Source organism: Canis lupus, chromosome 7 (genome assembly GCF_048164855.1).
Source record: "Canis lupus baileyi chromosome 7, mCanLup2.hap1, whole genome shotgun sequence".
Classification (NCBI taxonomy): domain Eukaryota; kingdom Metazoa; phylum Chordata; class Mammalia; order Carnivora; family Canidae; genus Canis; species Canis lupus.
In genome coordinates, this window is record NC_132844.1 from 8,878,314 (window position 1) to 8,898,700 (window position 20,387).

Sequence of the window (20,387 nt, forward strand, 5' to 3'; positions counted from 1 at the left end):
AAAATTATATAGCTTTGTCAAAATGAAATTATAGGTTCAGACACTTTATATCTTGGTGACATATCCATTCCAGGTAGGTTTCCAAGATGCAACATTACCTATTGTAGAAGAACTTTTACACTTTACAATCATACATTAATGATCATTCTCCTGATTAGCTCCTTAACAGCTAACCTAACACACAAGTGCAATAGATATACGAGTATAAACAGCTTGAATTATTCTACTAGCCATTATTCTAATCTTGTTTTACCGTCACTACAGTTTCATTATATAATAGATTAAATTAATAATCCTTCACTGTAAAGACTGTAGGCCATCAATGAGTGAAGCTATGAATAAATACATATTTATTTTTTTCATCATGATAAGTGTACTCTTTAACACCCATCCCCTATTTTCCCCATCCCCCCACCCACCTCTGCTCTGGTAATCATCAGTTCATTCTCTATAGTTCAGGATTTGTTTCTTGTTTGTCTCTTTTTTTTTCCCTTTGTTGTTTGGTTTCTTAAATTACACCTATGAATGAAATCATATGGTATTTGTCTTTCTCTGATTTATTTTACTTAGCATTATACTCTAGCTCTATCCATGTTGTTGCCAGTGGCAAGATTTCATTCTTTTTTATGGCTGAATAATATTCCATTATATAATTTCTTCTTCATCCATTCATCTATCAGTGGACACATGGGCTCCTTTCATAGTTTGGCTTTTGAGGTTATTTTTAACAAGTTCACAGGTAATGCAGTGTTACCACATGTTGATAACAAGAGTTTGGAGAACAGTGCAGATTTAAAAGTTAAAAATATTGTGTAAAGAACCAAAAGACTATGTAAGGATGATTCAGAAAATTAATGTTTTTAGAAATTTTTATATTATTTTTGGAGTTCTGAGAGAGAAGCATTATATAATTGTAAAGTGTTTAGTGCTTTAAAACGTGGATTTGGATATTTACTTTGCTTCCTTTCTCCATTTACCAAAACAAGTGAAAATGGTAACTTCTTCAGACTTTTCTAATTAGCTTCAAGGACATTTTTATCCCTAAACTTCTTAGCTTACTGAGAACATTATCTTATTTCTTTCTTCACTTTTCTATTAAAAAAAATTTAAATCTGTGCTGGAAGAGTTGAGAGTTGTCTAGTGAACATCCACATACCTTTTACCTGGATTTGCCAGTTGCTAACTTTTTGCTACTTTGGTTTTCTCCTTTGATATTTGTATTATTCTTATAGGTATGCTGCTTGCAAAGCTGCATTCTAATCAAAAAGTTGCTTACAGTGTGTAGAATTTTTAAAATGAAAAATTCGTTGGGTGATTCAAAAATTTAGTAACATGAATGTAGTGGTTCTTTAAAATGATTAGTTCTATTGCATATCTTAAAGTTTAGTGAGTAAACAAAATCAGCAATAACTTGGTGTTCTTCTTTGTCTTCTGATAACAGGGTGCTAAATTGGTGTATTTTGGTTTTAATTAGAGCACAAATTTTAATTTTAAATTTTGACCAATAATTAGTGTTAAGAGCTCACATTTGCGAGGTCAAAGAGGGTCAGCATTAAGGTAAGTGGTTCTGTACAAAATCCTGCTGAACCTAGACAAAATTAGGTTTTTGGAACAAGATATTCTCTATCTTTCCGACAGTGCTTGGAAGGCACTACCACTGGTTATGACTGTTCTTTAATTATATTTGTATGACTGCCCACACTGCTGTTCTGATGGTCACATTCTCTCTTGCTAGGCCAAGAGTCACTGTGTCTCCCTGAGGTAATTTACTATATCTGTTTTTTCCACTGTGTGTTGATGACATAGGTCTGAGGTAGCTTTCCTTGTTCTTGAGTGCACTTCATTCCCATGCTTCTGCTGCATGTATTTGCCAGCTCTAAATATTGGTAGTTGTTTTGTAGTATCTATCAATAGTGTGTTATATTAGTTTTCTGTTTCTGTGTAACACATCACACAAATGTAGCAGCTTAAAATAACACATTTATTATCTCGCAGTTTCTGTGGATCTTCTGCTTAGGGCCTCACTGTAATCATGGTATTGGCTGAGCTTCATTCTTGTCTGAAGACTGAGAATCTTCTTCCAAGCTCACTCATGTTGATTGCAGAATTCATTACCTTGTGATTGTAGGACTGAGGGCCCTTTCTTCAGTTGACTGCTAGAGGCTAAACTCAGCACCTAAAGGCTGTTTAAAGTTCCTTGCTATGTGGACTTTCCCAGTGTGGCAGTTTACTTCACCGAGTCAATGAAAAATCTTTAAAGCTAGTCTTTTAGCAAGATTGGAGTTTTATATGGTGTGACTTAACTATAGGAGTAAGATCCTATAGCCTTTGCTGTGTTCTTTTGGTTAAATGCAAATCAAGATCCTGCCTATAGCCTATGGGAAGGGATTACAGAAAGGTGTGAAGAGGTGGAGAGCATGGAGGGTCATGTATACTTAAAACTTTTTAAGATATGGTTTGTTTAGTCATTAATTTATTCATCAAATATTTATTGAGGTTAACATCTGCTTTTCAGCTATGACAGAGTAATTGGATTGGATTTTTCCTCCAGCCATAAACAGCTATAAAAATGGACAAAATATATGAAGTAGAACTCTTTTCAGGCACTGGACATTAGAGAGAAAGAGAACAAACAAGGTGAGCACCACATTTAGCCCATCTCTGTGTTTCAAGGCAGTTTCCTGACTGTGTCATGGGGAGTGGAACTCAAGCAGAGCAGGGAAGTCCTGCTGAGTTAAGAATGTAAACATTGGAGTTCTGGGCTACTGAAGCAGCTGGAATTTGCCAAGCAGGGTATTGGAAAAGTATAAGTGTGAGTTTCCCAAAAGTTCTTTACTGAGAGTTGGGCTGTACATGCATACAAAGTCAGATAGAGAATGCATTTTAGAGTGGGACAATTCCTGTTATACCTGGAGATACTGAATTCCAGTCCATCCAGGGTAGAGTGACCTAGTTAACATACTAAACATTTATCTGAGACCAGAAAGACCTGCTATAGGAGTAATAATTTTATCTCGGAGCAGGATTAGCAAATGATGGTCTGTACTAAATCTGACTTACTGATGATTTTTATATGGCTTGTGTTCTAAGAATGGCTTTTATATATTTTAGTGGCTAAAAAATTTCTTTAAAAAGAATAGTATTTAGTGAAACTTGAAAATTATGTGGAATATAAATTCTAGTGACTATAAATAAATTTGTTTTAAAATGCAGCCACCCATTCTAATTCATTTACATATTACTCTGGGGCTATGAGGGCAAAGTTGAGCTATGGACACTGTGTGGCCCACAAGTCTAATATATTTACTATCTAGCTTTTTACAGAAGTTTGCTAACTCCTATTATACAGTAAAGATTGCTCTGGATTTGCTCTAATAAAGTGTAAAATTAGGCCTTTTAGGGATCAAGGAGAGGTTACTGGGCAAAACAAAACTCACCAAGAAAGATAGCATAATCTAGAATCTTTACACTGTATTTATAGTATCCAGCATACAACAAATATTTACTATACATGCAAATAAGCAGGAAAACTTGAACCATATGAAGGGGAAAATGCTATTGATAGAAACTGACCCTGAGACAACCCATATTTGGAATTAGGAAAAATGAATTAAAGCAACTATTTACTCAGTGACTTAAAATAAGATTATGAAATTGCAGAACTGAGAAGAGAAATATCTGAAATGAAAAATTCACTGGTGGGTTTAATGGTGAATTGGAGATGGCACAAGATGGTGAACTCGAAGTCAGATCCATAGAAATTATCCAATATGAAGAACTGAGAGAAGAAAATTGGTGCTGGCGTGGGTGGAGAGAGTCCTGATGGCCTCTAGGGTAATATGAAGCAATCTAATATACATATACTTAGAGTCCTAGAAGGAGAGGAAAGAGGGAATAATTCAGAAAAGTGTTTTTAACAAATAATGAGTAGACTCCCATTTCTTGATTTCAAAGCTACATTAACTCAAACTCCATGATATTGGCATAAGGACAGACATAAATCAATGGAGTACAAGTGTGAGTCAAGATAAAAACACATACATATGTGGACACTTGATTATCTGTATGAGTGCCAAGACAGTTCAGTGAGGGAAAGAATAATTTTTCAACAGATTGTGCTGTGACGACTGGATACCTACATGTCAGAGAATGAAAGTGATCTCTTTAAAAAAATAAGTAAAAATAGTTCAGAGATCTAAATATAAGAATTAAAATGATAAAGCTCTTAGAAAAAAATAAATTTTGTGACATTGCATTGGGCAGTGATTTCTTAGGTATAGTTCTTAAAGCACAAACAACCAAAGGAAAAGAAAAACAGGTGAATTGGACTTGATCAAAATGAAAAATTTCTGTGCTTCAGAGGAAGTGAAAAGACAACCCATAAGAGAAAATATTTGCAAAATCATATATCTAAGAAGAGTCATGTCCATAATATGTAAAGAACTCCTAGAATTCAATAATAAAAAGGTAAATAACTTAATTAAAAATGGGCAGAGTAAAAAAGAAAAAATGGGCAAAGTATCTGAGTAGACATTTCTCCAAAGAAGATATATAAATAGCCAGCAAGCACAGAAGTGAAGTGAAACTCAGAATAGTTGTTAAAGACAGACACTATTGAATTATCCCTTCAGCCTACAAATAGAGCTATAATCAAAAAGTTAAATAATAACAGGTGTTAGAGAATGGATTAATTGGTACTCCCAGATGTTACATGTTGCTATTAGAAATGTAAAATGATGCACTGCTTTGGAGAACAGTGGAGAATTGCTTTGGAGTTTGGCAGTTCCTCAAATGATTAAATGTAGACTTGCCATACGACCCACCAATTCCAGTCCTAGTTATATACCCCAGAGAATTGAAAACATATGTCCACCCCAAAACTTGTACATGGATGTTCACAGCAGCAGTAGTCATAATAGCCAAAAAGTGGAAGCAACCCCAGTGCTCAAAAACTGATGAATGGAAAAACAAAATGTATATCAATGCAATATCAATGGAACTAATGTATAGTTGACCCCCGAACAACATGGACTTAAACTGCGTGAGTCCACTTACATATAGATTTTTTTTATAAATATAGTACAGTACTGCAAATGTATTTTCTTTTCCTTAATATTTTCTGTTCTGTAGCTTTATTATAAAATACAGAACAGAATATATATAAGACATATAACAGAATATGTGATCAATTGCTTATGTTACTGATAAGGCTTCCAGTCAACAGTAGGTTACTGGTAGTTAAATTTTTGGGGAGTCAGAAGTTATATGCAGATTTTCAACTTCATGGGAAGAGGTGTGGGTTGGCACCCCTCACCACTTGTTCAGGGGTCAACTGTATAACTTGGTCATGTAAAGGAGTAAAGTACTGATACATGCTATAGCATTGATGAACCCTGAAATGTCATGCTAAGTGAAAGAAGGAAGACACAAAAGGCCGTGTATTGTATGCATATTGTGATTCATTTATATGTAACGTCCAAAATTTGCAAAATTTATAGAGACAGAAAATAAATTGGTGTGACTGCTTACAAATACAAGGTTTCTTTCTGGAGTTATATAATTTGATAGTGGTGATTGCTGTATACCTTGTGAATATATTAAAAACTATTGAAATTGCTTTTTAAAAGTGAATTTAAGTAAATTGTATCTAGATTATATCTCAACCTTAAAGAAATAATGGTTATTAATTTTTCATATTTGGGGAGAAAACAATCTGTGTTGAAGAAACTCAGGAAATCCTAAGCAAGTAAATATATAGAAAAACACACTTAGGTATATAATCAAACTGGTAAAAACCAGTAATACATAGAAAATCTATGTAAAAAAAGAAACAGCATAAAAGAGAACAGTAAGTGATAAATGATAGTTGCCATTCTTATGAGAAATCAAAGTAAATAAAATCTTATTTTTAAAAAAGGAAAATACTAACAAATTGAATATAGCAGTATAGGAAAAGGACAGTATACCACAACAGTGTTGAGATTGTCCCAGGAATATATGGGTGATTCGACTTTGAAATTATCAATGAATTGATGTAATTTAGCATGTTTACAGAAAAAAGTAGAAAAAATCATAAAATCACATAGATCCTTACTGGAAAAGCTTTTGACAAAATTCAGTACAAATTTGTCTCCAAAACTCTTAGCAAACTTAGGAATAAAAGGAAATATCCTCGATTTGACCAAGAGTAATATGGAAAGCCTACAACTAAAATCGTGCTAAGTGGTGGTTTATTCAGGGTTTCACCCTAAGATCAGGAGAAAGGTGAAGGTATTTGTTCCTATCACTCCTACAGGCAGTTTTGCTCTACTGCAAAATACATATTCCTAAAAAACAACATACTGTTAAAAATCACAGGACTTAAGGAGAAAATGCATTAAGGGCACAAAACCAAAAACTTTATTAGTGACAAATAAAAAAGATAGGAACCTAACAAAAGCATAGTTTTACATATATTAAATAACTAAATACATAAATACTACAATAAGTATTGCCCTTTATATTGAAAGCAATTGGAAGTTTGCTTGTAGAAATGAGAATTGGGAAGGGTTTGCAGCTTGTCAGTTATTGTGAAGTGGCTGAAGGAAAGTCTCAAATCAGACGAAATTGTAGCATCAAATGTGGATGAATATAGCTTGTAACAAGAATTGAAGTTGCAGGTCTGTTGCTGAAGTGTATGTGTTTTGTGTATTTTGTGCCTCAGTTTAGCAGGGTGCAATTTCTGTGTTCACTTAGTATTTCTTGTGGACAGTATTTACAGAAGTAAATATGAAATTCACATTGCTCAAATTGTTCCCTAATATATCATTTATATATATATTATATATATTTGGAACAAATCCAAAAGACGTGAACAATCTATATGTATATACATAAATGTATGTGTGTATATGTATATAAACCATTCATAAATATGTGTATGTTTATGTATGAACAATTAGCACATGAAAAGATGTTCAACACCTTTAGTCATCAGTGAAGTGTATATTAAAATCACAATGAGTGCTTGGGGCTCCTGGGTGGCTCAGTCGGTTAAGTGTCTGACTCATGGTTTTGGCTCAGGTCATGATCTCAGGGCCATGAGATCAAGCCCCATGTTGGCCTGCACGTTCAGCAAAGTCTACTTAAGATTCCCTCCCCCGTGTCCCTCCTCCTGCTCTTTCCCTCTTTCTTTCTCTCTCTCTCTCTCTCAAATAAAATCTAAAAACAACAAAAACAAAAAACCCACAATGAGTGCTTGCATTGCAGCATATCAACTAAAATTGGAATGATGCAGAGAAGATTAACATGGCCCTTGTGCAAGGATGACACAAATTTATGAAGTGTTCCATATTATTTTATTTTTTTGCATTCCTTTTTTTTTAAATGACTAAAATTAAAAATACTGGCAGTACCAAGCTGAGGACTTGGAGTAACCAGAACTTTCATACTTTATTGGTAGTTGTGTAAAATTATGTTGTTACCTTGAAAAACAATTCGGCAGTTTCTAAATAATGTTAAATATAAACTTATTCTGTGACACAGCATTTCTGTTTCAAGGTATATATGCAAGAAAAATGGGGCGCCTCAGTCAGAGGTGGCTCAGTCAGGGGTCTGCCTTCAGCTCAGATCATGATCCCAGGATCTTGGGATTGAGTCCCACATCAGGCTCTCCTCAGGGAGAGGGAGAAGCCTGCTTCTCCCTCTCCCTCTGCCTGTCATTTTCCTTGCTTATGCTCTCTCTCTGTCAAATAAATAAAATCTTTAAAAATGAAAGCATGCTCACAAAAGACTTGTACACTAATAGTTACAATCTTTTATTTTTTTATTTTTTAAAGATTTTATTATTCATGAGAGACAGAGACAGACAGAGAGAGAGAGAGAGAGAGAGAGAGAGGCAGAGGGAGAAGCAGCCCCCATATAGGGAGCCTGACGCGGGACTCGATCACGGGTCTCCAGGATCACGCCCTAGGCTGAAGGCGGCGCTTAAACTGCTGAGCCATCTGGGCTGCCCTAATAGTTAGAATCTTAATGTCTGTTAACAGGTTTTTGGGTGAACAGAGTAGTTTATCAGTCCAATTCAGCAGTAAAAGGGGAACTAACTATATACATGCAGTAACATAGATGAATTTCCAAAGCATTATGCTAATAAGTAAAAGATTTTAGATGATACAGTACTACATAATATGATTCTATTTATATCTGATTATATTACAGGCAAAACTAATCTTGTGATACAAATCAGATCAGCTGGGTCAAAATGAGGGAACTGATTGCAAAGGGCACCAAAGAACTTTCTGGTGTGATGGTAATATTTTATATCTTGTTTGGGCAGATACTAACTAATGCAGTGTTAATTTATTTAACTGTACACTTAAAATTTCTGCATTTTACTCTGTGCATCATGTCTCAAATAAAATTGACTTAATTTACAAAGCTTTTTGACAAAGTACAGGTGAGAACAGTCATGGTCCCTGCCTTGTGGAGCTTAAGAGTAGTATGGCATGACAATACAAATGATATTGTAGAGTCAAGTATATGAACTCTGTGAACTTAACATACACTTGGGAAGTTAGAAATTTCCTAGAGGAAGTGATGTTGATACTGAACCTGAAGATGGAGGAGGATATTTTTGGGTAGTGAGTAGTTGTGTTAAGTGGTCAGGGAATAGGCAAGAAGAAAGAGTGTTTTAGGCAAAGGAGATATTTTATGCAGAGGCAGAAGAATGAGAGAGTATGCCTAAAAGAATGTTTGAGCAGGTGACCTTGTCAAGATCATTGGAGCAGAGAATGTGTGTGTGGGAGAAGGGAAAGAAAATGGAGTATCTTAAGTGAGAGCAGGAGATTATGATGAAGAGATTAGCAGAGATGTAAGTCATTCAGAACCTTAAAGGCTTTGGAAAAAGTTTGATTTTATTCTAAAAGAGCAGAGCAGGTGAGTGAGAAGATCTGATTTGTATTTTAGGAAGATCGCTGTGACTCCAAATGTGAAAAATGAATTAAAGGGGTTAAGATTTGGGACATGGGACCCAGCTGCAAGGGTTTTCAGAAATGTCAGACAGTTGTTAGTTTGTACTAGGAAAGCAGCTCTGGGAATGTTGAAAGTGAATGGATTCAGATCTATTTAGGATGTGAACTCAGTAGAACTTGCTTGAATGTAGGAGATGGGGAGGAGGAATCAAGGGGGGAAACTTATTTCTTTACTTGTGGATTTGTTGAAGTCACATATGCCTAACGACGTATCTACTAGATTAATGAATGTATGGGTCCTAGTCATGAGAAGGATCTTAGCTGGAGACAGATATTGAGACTTAATCATCCATAAATGATGTAGAAGTAGGTAAGCTTATGAAGGTGAATATATGGAATGAAAAAAAGCAAAAAAAGCAACAAGGTACTAGACTGGAAATTTGAAAAATATCAACATTTGGGATGCTTGGGTGGCTCAGTCAGTTAAGCATCCGACTCTTGGCTTTGGCTCAGGTTGTGGGATCGAGCCCTGCATTGGGCTTCACTCTTGCATGGAGTCTGCTGGAGATTCTCTCCCTCTCCCTCTGTTCCTCCTTCTCCCCATTCCCACCCTCATCATATAAAATAGATAAATAAAATCTTAAAAAAAAAAACCACAACAAGCAACATTTAAGGAATAGTGCCAGAATAGATTTGAAAATGAGAATGAGGGAAGATGAGGGAAAAATAAGTGTGGTATAACAAACTTAAGGATGACTGCTTCAAGGAGGATATTCAAAGGTGTTAGATGTTTGATGAGGACTTAAAACAAGGACTGAAAGGTGTCATTGTTGACTTTCAAGAGAGGAATTTGCAAGAGTGGTGAGGGTAGCCCACTGATTGTGGGATAATAAGGCTGACTACTAGTTTGGTCACCTTAAAAGTTGGCTCTGAAGGGGAAGAGGACTGTAGCCAGAAGGAAGTTGAGGTTGAAGGAAGTTTTTTTGTTTTTGCTTTGGGTGCTTATTTTATTTTTGGGAACAACTAATGGGAAACAGTGATTAGAGAGAAAATAGTTACAGATAATTATAGGAAGAAATGAGAATAATTAATTCAACTCAGTTTCAAAGATTCACAAAATGGAACCTAGCAAACAGGATAGGAGATATTCTTTAGATTGTATCAGGAGGGAAGCAGATGGTTGGTTGAAGGTAAGTTTGTAGATTGGATCCTGGTAAAATGAGAAGATTTAAGAAAATTGGGGCACTTGACTGGTTCTTGGAGTTGTGCAACTCTTGATCCAGAGTTGTGCATTTGAGCTCCATTTTGGGAGTGTAGAGTGTACATTTTAAGTGGAGAGATTACTTAAAATCTTTCTAGGGCAGCCCCAGTGGCCCAGCGGTTTAGCACCGCCTTCGGCCCGGGGTGTGATCCTGGAGAGCTGGGATCAAGTCCCCACATCGGGCTCCCTGCATGGAGCCTGCTTCTCCCTCTGCCTGTGTCTCTGCCTCTTGCTCTCTCTGTGTCTGTGATGAATAAATAAAATCTTTTAAAAAAAATCTTTAAAAAAAAGATTTAAGAAAATCCTGAAAGTTTAACAAATTTTAGTGCTGACTTCAGCATTGATTCCTTTAGTTTCAGAGTATATTCTCTCATCCTGAAAATTATATTTTAGAAGATATATTTGAAAAAAATCTCTTCTATTTCCATTCCACCCCCCCCCCCCCCACACACACACATACCAAAGTGATCCTGGAAAGAAATGTCTAGATTTATCAAAGTAAGCCTTTAAACTATGGCCTTGTATTTTCCTCGTCAGAATGCTGACTCTACTATTAGAGGTGACTCAACAATCAAATAAAATAATATTGCTGTGTATGTTAGTTTGCTTATTTTGCCATAACAAAATACTACAGACTGGATGCCTTCAACAAGAGAAATTTATTTTCACACAGTTCATGAGGCTAGAAAATCCAAGATCAAGGTCTAGCAGGGTTTAATTTCTGGTGAGGATTGTTTTCCTGGTGTGCAGATGGTTACCTTCTCTCTGTGTCCTTGTATGTTCTTTCCTCCTTGTGTTTGGAGAGAGCGAATGAGTGAGCTCTCTTCTGTCTTTTCTTACTGGATACTAATCCTGTTAGATCAGGGCCCCACCCATATGAGCACACTTAACCTTAATTGATTCCTTAAGGATCCATCTCCAAATACAGCCACCCTGAGGATTAGGGCTTCAACATGAGAATATTAGGGGGACATAAACATGGAGTCCATAACACTATATATTAGCAACTCCTACATTTTTAATGGGTGTTAGATTCTTTATGGATCATATGGAAAATTTTTGTTTGCTTTGCTCTCTTGTCTCAATAGAACTTGCAGTATTTTTTATTTGAGGTATAATTGACATCTATAGTATTATATTACTTTTAAGTGTTTAACATGCTGATTTGATATTTGTATATATTGCAGAAAGATTATTAGTTAAATCCATCACCATTTTTTTCTTGTCATGGGAATTTTTAAGATTTACTCTCTCAGCAACTTTCAAATATGCAATATGATATTACTAACTGTAGTCATCAAGCTGTACATTACATCCCCATGACTTATTTCATAACTGGAAGTTTATACCTTTTGATCCCCTTCATCCTTTTTTTTTTTTTTTTTTTTAAGATTTTATTTATTCATGAGAGAGACAGAGAGAGAGGCAGAGACACAGGCAGAGAGAGAAGCAGGCTCCATGCAGGGAACCTGATGTGGGACTCGATCCCTGGTCTGTAGGATCATGCCCTGGGCCAAAGGCAGACGCTCAACCGCTGAGCCACCCAGGCTGCCCCCCTTTGTCCTTTTTGCTTAACATTCCACCCCCTGCCTCTGGCCAATTATCAGTTTATTCTCTATATTTGTGAGCTCGCCTCCCCCTTTTATATTCTACATATAAGTGAGATCATTAAGGCATGAGTCTTTCCTTTTCTGACTTATTTCACTTAGATAATGCCTCAGGGTCCATCCATGTTGTCACAAATGTTGAGATCTTGTTCTTTTTAATGGTTGGATAATATTCCATTGTACATATACTACATCTTTATCCATTCATCCATCAGTGAACAGTTAGGTTGTTTCCATGTCCTGGCTAATGTAAATAATGCAGCAGTGAGCATGGGAGTGCATATATCTTTCAGAGATAGCGATTTTGTTTTCTCTGGATAAATACTTAGAATTGCTGGATTATGTGTAGTTTATTATTAAGTTTTTGAGAAACTTCCATACTGTTTTCCATAGTGGCTGTACCAGTTTATAGTAGTCCTATCAATACAAAAAGGTTCCTTTTTTGGACATCCCCATCAACATTTGTTATTTCTTATCTTTTTGATAATAGCCATTCTAATAGGTGTGAGGTGGTATCTCATGGTTTGATCTGCATTTCTCTGAGAATTAGTGATGTTGAACATCATGTGCCTATTTGTCATATGTAGGTCTTTGGAAAAATGTTCAGATCTTATGCCTATTTTTTAATTGTATGGTTTGTTTTTTGTTGGTGGGCTGTATGGATTGATTGTATATTTTGGATATTACCCCACTACTAGATACATGATTTGCAAGTATTTTCTCCTCTTTTTGAAAGAAACCATCATTTTGTTGATGGTTTTCTTTGCTGTGCACAAGCTTTTTAGTTTGTTGTAGTCTACTTGCTTTTGTTTTGTTTTTTTGTTTTTGCTTTTGTGGCCTTTGCTTTTGGTGTTGAGCTTACAATATTATCTATAAATTAAAGGGCTTTTGTTTCCCACTTGTAATAGTTTGAGTTTAATGTTGTTTATCTCTAATGTGTGTGTATACAGCTCAGACTGTATTAATATTTTAGTTAAACGACACTGGTAATAATATTTAAGTAAATAGTACTTTCCAGAATATTTATATAAAAGTGAAATTAGATTAGTTTATCAGGCATTCTGACTTGAAATATTCATGAAAGCAAATAAATACGGTATCAAACTCATCTTTATTTGTAAGAATTTGTTGAACTGAAAAGATATACACCTATACACAATTGCTAATGTATGTAAGAAGATACTAGAAATGTAATGAATCAAGAGTCTGTCTGGAATTTTATTGTGAAGCTTTTAAAAACGATTTCCTACCCCCACCCCAACCTAATCATGGAAGAAGGAACATGTCATGAGTAGGAGCTGAGGGGGCTTTGACTGAGACATCTGTCACTTTATTCATTGCCATGATTAATTCAGTTGCTGTGACTGCCTACGTAGATATTTCCTCTGTTACTGCTCTCATAGTTCCTTTGAGATCATTTCATTAAATAGTTTACTTTCCTCCTAGATAGAGATGTGGAATGTTCTGTTGCAACATATGTATACAAATACCTGCACTCTCTTGAAAGACCCCTCATTTGCAATAAAGGCTAGTTGTCTGTAATTGTCAGCTATCAATTATGGGCGTCCTCATTGGTTAAGTTTAGAAACCTGCAAAACAGAGGTCATCTGGGAAAAGCAGAACTTTAGTACTTTCTCTGATTATAGGAGCCATTGAGGGGATTAGCAGCCCATGCTGAAACAGCACTAGACAATGGTGGAATTTTTTTCCCCCTTGATTTTTCAAACCGCTGTTTTGAGAGATCCTAACTCCTTTTTTTTTCATAATCAGATTGTATACAGTTTTAAGAAACTCTGATAGTACTTAAGTTTAAATAGGTCGTAAATTCAAACTACATGAAAATAATATTTTCTTTGAAATATGAACTTTCATATTTTCTGCCAGTCATAAATAACCAAAATGAGCAATTAAATGAGCAGCATAGAGAACTGTACAATATCCAAAAAAGCCATTCTAAATTTAGAGATCAAGTATAAAAAAGTTAAAGTTTTCTTAAATAGGAATAATTGTTATAATGTTAATCCATTTGAATATAATAGAATTGATATAATGAACATTTTATTGTTCATCCTGGTCAGGAAATCAGGACAAATCCCTTTAATCTAGCCTAAGCAAAGCAAATACAGCTGATTGTAAAGTTGATTAAGTAAGGTAGGGACCCTCTCTCTGCCATCCATGTCCTCTCCCATCTTTTAGTTTTGCCTATCTCTCTCTCATTCTCTCCTTTTGCCTATTCATTTTTACAGACTTTTATATTTTCTCATATTCTTTGCCCTTGTGTGCCTATGCCTGAAAACATCTACCTTCATTCTTATGGATCTCTAGTTCAAGGGCCCAATGAATCTAGAATCCCTTTGTACCTCGAGAGACCATTTGTCTCAGCTGTTCCCCTCCCCTCTAGGCAGCTGTGACCAGTGGGTAGTTAAATAGTAGCTTACCTTTTTACTCAGCAGATCTATGAGATCAGACTCTCTTAAGATAGAAGGAGGTATGACTGATTATTTGCATCTAAAAAATATACTTTAGGAAATAGCAATAGGTAGTCAAGTGCCTTTGCTTTTGGTAGGAGAGCATGCACTTAAGTTTCCTAGTCATTTTGGAGCTTGTCATTACTTGGATAATGTAATGTTGTCTGTTAATAGTATCCAAGTAGGCTGTGACTAAATGTTTTTTTTCTGCCATTATTATTTGTCTCAGTTTTTACCAAAGGACTTATGGAACCGTGACTTTTTGGTAAAATAATGTTTGAATGTAATTACTGTAAGTATTTGGGTCTTATGGAGGAAGTGGTATTGTGTAGTAGTTACAAACCAGGACTCTTGAGTCAGACTAATCCTAGCTTGACCACATATGACTCTCTCCGCTCCCTGAGCTTTGTAATTATTTTTTTTATCTGTGAAATAGCAATAACAATCATTTTTACTGTAAGCGTTGTTATGAAGATTAAATTACATAGTCCATATAAACAGCATTAGTGCAATGTCTCACACAGTAAGTGTTCAGTTAGTGTTGGCGGCTCTTATTATCTTTTTTTTTTTCAGTGAAAAGAGAATTAGTCACCTCATTTACATAACTGCTTATTTGTCCAGTGATCAATTCCTCAACTGCCTAAAAGATTCAGTGTAGGTATAGGATGTAGATTTAGCTTTGACCTTAAAAGGTACATTTTAACAGCTTTTTTACAGCCTAATTGACCTACAGCAAACTATATACATATTAAAAATGTACACTTTGATAAGTTTATATAATTTATGTATTCATTTACCTGTTGATACTTAGGATGTTTCCTGACTTTTGGCTGTTACAAATAATGCTACTGTGAATATTCACACACAAGTCTTTGTGTGGATGTTTTTGTTTCTCTTAGGTAATTACCTAGTTGTAGAATTACTGGATCACACGGTAGGTATATATTTACCTTTTGAAAAAACTACCAAACTGTTTTCCAAAGTGGTTGTACTGTTTTACGTCCTTAATGGCAGTGTATGTGAATTCTATTCCACATTCTTGTCAGCTCTAGACATGGCCAAGTCAAAAAAACTATTTTTGAAGTTACTATTCTTTTCTTCTTTTATGGTTTTTTTCCTCTTATATTTTAAATACATAGTACATAAGGATTATTTAGAAAAAGTACAAAATATGCCAGGTAGCTAAAGATTTTTAACTTCTTATAATTTAAAAAATATGGAATTGAACTGAATTCTCTTTACTGGGAAGTTAACAGATCATTTGCTAAAAATATTGGATAATTGGGGGAGATACAGTTCTTTGAGAATAATTTCCTAATATGTGTACCTGTTTTATATGTGTATTTTTTTCCTTTGGTAGAGCTTTCCAGAAAAGGACCTTCTGCACTGCCCATCTAAGGATGCAATTGAAGCTCATTTTATGTCTTGTGTGAAAGAAGCTGATGCATTAAAGCATAAAAGTCAAGTAATCAATGAAATGCAGAAAAAAGATCATAAGCAGCTCTGGATGGGATTACAGAATGGTAAATACAGCAGTTTAATTTCTGACTACCACTATATAAACTATGAAATATCTATAATCATGTGAGTAATTGGTATACCTTAGCATTGGTGGTACAAGTTTAAATTCTGGCCTCTACACACAAAATTTTACAAAGAAGCTGCTTTTAGTCATCTCTCACATTGTACTCTTCCAACATTCTTCTCTTCATGGATTTCCCACCATTAGATTGATTGCTTTGCCCTTAACATCAGAGGATATAACTTCATGTGTTTAGCTTCTGGAGAAAGTACCCTTATTGCTAGTCATCGTCTTTCTGGAGTTAAAACTGAATACCCTGTGTGCATACCAAAGTACCTCCCTTTAAATGGGGTACAGACTCTAACCCCTGCTTTCTCAGAACAGTAAGACTTGCTTTGTACTTGGATTCCTTCTCTCCTGGCTGGAATTTAGAAGATACACTCAAGGGAAAAGCTGAGAGAATTCTGCAGCTCACCTCTGTATTCTCTGTTAGATCAAAGCTCCTTAATCTTGCTTGCATTGATAGTCTTCCAGTGCCTTCAAAACAGTTTCTTACATACAGGTAGCCATTGTTTTGCATGAGTCCAGTATGCATGAATTTCAGTTAATATGCTTTAGTTAAATAATATCAGGTCCTTAACAATATGGTTCAGATTTCACTTACCACTGCAAATTAATTGAAATTACATAAAGTATGAACTTTTTTGCTAGCTCTCTAGTCCATGAGTCATTTAATAACAGATATGCATCATGATCAAAGACCAGTTGCATCACTTCTTTTATTGTCACTATATCATCATTATTCATCTGTTAGTTTACCCACAGACAGCAAAGCATGTAGTTGTGTTGCCTCTTTGTCTCTTGTGATAAGCCCATATAATATTTTGTAAAAGTGCATATTGAAAGAGGGAATTGGACAAGAAAGATGAAAGCATAGCAAAGAAACAAAGTGATAACGGTGGTAGCGGAATTTCATTAGAATAATAGAATTATAGAAGAAACAGCTGACTGTGGGAAGGTTGACACTACCACCTTTGAGAGACTAGATACACAGCCACAGGAACTTAGGGGAAGTGAACTTTTCCATATAAATGAGGAAAGTGGTTGTGATGAAAAGAGTGAATTTATCCCAGAGAAAGTGCTGCTGACAAAGAACTAGCATTTAAAGAATCTCTCCGAAATATTTCATGACATTGAAAGTGCAAATGATAACATGTTTAGAAGTTGATCTAGACCTAGAAAGGAATAGGACAGTTCAGCAAGACTTAGGAGAGATGTTTGCTTATAAGTTACATGTCAAGAAAGCAAGCACTATTCAAACTGTGCTTAAGGTTTTTACAAAGCAATAAATAAAGCACTTGAATTCTCAGTGTTTCTAATGTTTTTAAATTGTGGTATATTAAATATATTAGTTTCATTTATTCATTGTCTTATACATTTATAACTTAACAAGGAGAGTTTTTAATGTTTGGACAGTTTTTAAAGATTACATCATTGATGATTAAGATCACTTTGCATGGTTTCATGGTCACTTTTCCAGTGCTACACTACTGTGTAAAGCTAGGACTGCCTGTTTTATCCATCTTTGATAGTTGTTTTTAGATAGGGAACTAGTCCAACATAAACTGAACTTTTGTGGCAATAACTAGAATAAAATAGAAGACCTGCCTTCTCCCCCTGCCCACCCCCCTAGAAGAAACCCATAATTTTAAAAAATGTGATCCATTTTTTATCTTTTGGACTATATTATTACCATGTCAGAGAGGAGTTTTTGGTTATTTAGTATTTACTAAAGTTTCATTATGTAAAACGAGGCATCATCTGAGACTTCAGTAGTGCAAAAGGTTCATGTTTTATGACATTTTGTACTCTAAATTAATTTTTCTCATTTAAGTCTCTTAGATTTGAGTTACATGGAGTTGCTCCTTAGTTTTATATTTGTATGTCTAGTATCTGTCAATTAGATTATAAACTCTGCAAAGGCAGGCCTTTTTCCTCTTTTACTGAGTATACAAATTCCTACTAAATAATTAAGACTTCACAACCTTTTAAGAAGGTGTACTTTTCTTTTGGCTGGAACCGCCGTCTTTCAGTAATTTGCCAAAATGACCAACACAAAGGGAAAGAGGAGAGGTACCAGCTATATGTTCTCTAGGCCTTTTAGAAAACAAGGGGTTGTTCCTTTGGCCACATACATGTGAATCCATAAGAAAGGTGATATTGTGGACATCAAGGGAATGGGCACTGTTCAAAAAGGAATGCCCCACAAATGTCACCATGGCAAAACTGAAGGGTCTATAGTGTTACTCAGCATGCTGTTGGCATTGTTGTAAACAAACAAGTTAAGGGCAAGATTCTTGCCAAGAGAATTAATGTCTGCATTGAGCATATTAAACACTCAAAAGAGCTGAGATAGCTTCCTGAAGCGTGTGAAGGAAAATGATCAGAAAAAGAAGGAAGCCAAAGAGAAAGGTACTTGGGTCCAACTGAAGTGAACAGCCTGCCCCACCCAGAGAAGCACACTTTGTGAGAACCAATGGAAAGGAGCCTGAACTGCTGGAACCCATTCCCTATGAATTCAGGGCATGATAAATATAAAGAAAATAAAAGACCTCAGGATTGTTTAAAAAATAAATAAATAAAAAGGTGTACTTTTTCCTTTTTCTTACTGGCTATCTGAAGACGAACTGAAATTTTAGGCGACTTGTGAATAAGAAGATAACCTAAATCAAAGAAAGCCAAATCTTCTCAAGAGAGCAAGGATCCAAGAATAATTTGGCTTCAGAATTGTAAATAATTTTAATGGGCTTTTAAGTAGGTGTTCTTGAAATCTATTATGAATGTGGTGAGTCTCCTGTTGAGAGCTCTGGGATTCAGCAGAGGATTCTAAAAATTATTAAAATATTTCACATGGGGCACTGGAGGCTTTAGTGTGGTGGGTGGTGGTTAAGAGTTGTTAGGGACACCTGGGTGGCACAGTCAATTAGGTCATGATCTCAGGGTCATCAGGTAGAGCCCCACATTCAGTGTAGAGTCTGCTTGAGATTCTCTCTTTCTCTCCCTCACCCCTCTTGTTCATGCTCTTTCTGTCTCAAATAAATAAATAAATCTTTAAAAAAAAAAAGTTATTTAGTTTCAGCTCTCTTAGCAGCTCCGTAGGGCAACTCAGTCAATCCCTTTGAGCTTCAGTTTCTTTATATGTAAGACAGGAGAATATCTGCTTTGTTCTTTTATAGGTGTCCTAGAGGCTTTAATGAAGCATTAATACAGTTTATGTGGAAGTGTGTGAAAGAAAGTAAAGCTGTCTTGATAAAAAGAATTGTTGAGAAGTCACTTTGAGACTCTAGGACAGGGGTTGGCAAACTATGGTCATGGGCCAGCCACTTGTTTTTGTAAATAAATAAAGATTTATTAGAACCCTTCCACACCCATTTAATTGTGTATTGTCTGTGACTGCTTTCATGCTACAGCAGCTGAGTTAAATAGTTGTGACAAAGACCATGTGGCCGACAGCCTAAAATATTTACTCTCTCTGACCCTTTTAGAAAACATTTCGCAGCTGACAGAAGGTTGACCAGACCAACAGCTCATATTTACTATTGACCTAAAGCATGACTTAGAATGTCACATTCAGAACTTGGTATAACTAATGTAGCAGACTTGGTCTTATATCTGCCTTCATTGCAATTTTTGGCATAAAATTCCCCTTTTCCTATTTTTGCCATAGCTTCCATTCTTCTTTAAATATATGAATGTTTTAAAGTTAACATTGCTAAGTTAAATTTTATTAAATTACTTTTCAAATTGGATTTCATTAAATCTGACTTAAAATGGTATGTGGTTAAAATTAGTTTATTCCATTTTCATTTTTAGCTATAAAATTATTATTTTTTAATTTATTTTTATTTTATGATAGTCACAGAGAGAGAGAGAGGCAGAGACATAGGCAGAGGGAGAAGCAGGCTCCATGCACCGGGAGCCCGATGTGGGATTCGATCCCGGGTGTCTCCAGGATCGCGCCCTGGGCCAAAGGCAGGCGCCAAACTGCTGCGCCACCCAGGGATCCCTATAAAATTATTTTTGTAGCTATTATGTTTGGTCTTGTTTGTATTGGTAATGATCGAGCTTACACTCAAAATCCTCTGTGTAGTATCCTGTGGGTACTGGAGACCTTGGCAGTTTTTTTATTCTACTTTTAAAAAACAAAAATATTCATTTAGGAAATTTTTAGCTAGGTGATTTGTAGAGAATATATTTTGGGATAAAAGGCTGAATGTTACCTACATTAAAGTAAGTTGGTGAAAGGTGGGTGTAGTAGTTCCTTCTGCCTAAAATGCCCTTTCCTTTTTTGTGTCTAACTCCTGCTTATGTTTGAATGCTCAACTCTATTGTCACCTGGTATGTGAAGCCTTCTTTCTTTTATCTTTTTTAGCTGACCAATCATTCTCGAACATCTATCATGAGCCTGACACTCTGCTAGGAGTTAGTGACTATCCAGCAGTGATGAAACAGATGTGCACCTTGTCTTCATGGAGCTTATGGCCACATGGAGGCAGAATTATCCACATTTTCATGTTGGCC

At 35.5% G+C, this 20,387-nt stretch overlaps 1 protein-coding gene and 1 non-coding gene across 6 annotated transcripts in view; both read left to right on the forward strand.

Annotated features, from left to right (window-relative positions):
- The window catches only part of ATG5 (autophagy related 5), a 127,447-nt gene that overhangs the window by 32,254 nt on the left and 74,806 nt on the right, over positions 1-20,387 (forward strand). For all 5 annotated transcript variants that reach the window (XM_072831916.1, XM_072831921.1, XM_072831918.1 and 2 more), the window contains one exon: positions 15,645-15,807. In XM_072831916.1, coding sequence (XP_072688017.1) covers positions 15,645-15,807 — 163 coding nt within the window. The remainder of the gene's footprint in view (positions 1-15,644; positions 15,808-20,387) is intronic.
- On the forward strand, positions 7,234-7,337 carry LOC140637492 (U6 spliceosomal RNA). Its single transcript, XR_012034592.1, has one exon. It is a non-coding gene; the product is annotated as a U6 spliceosomal RNA (small nuclear RNA).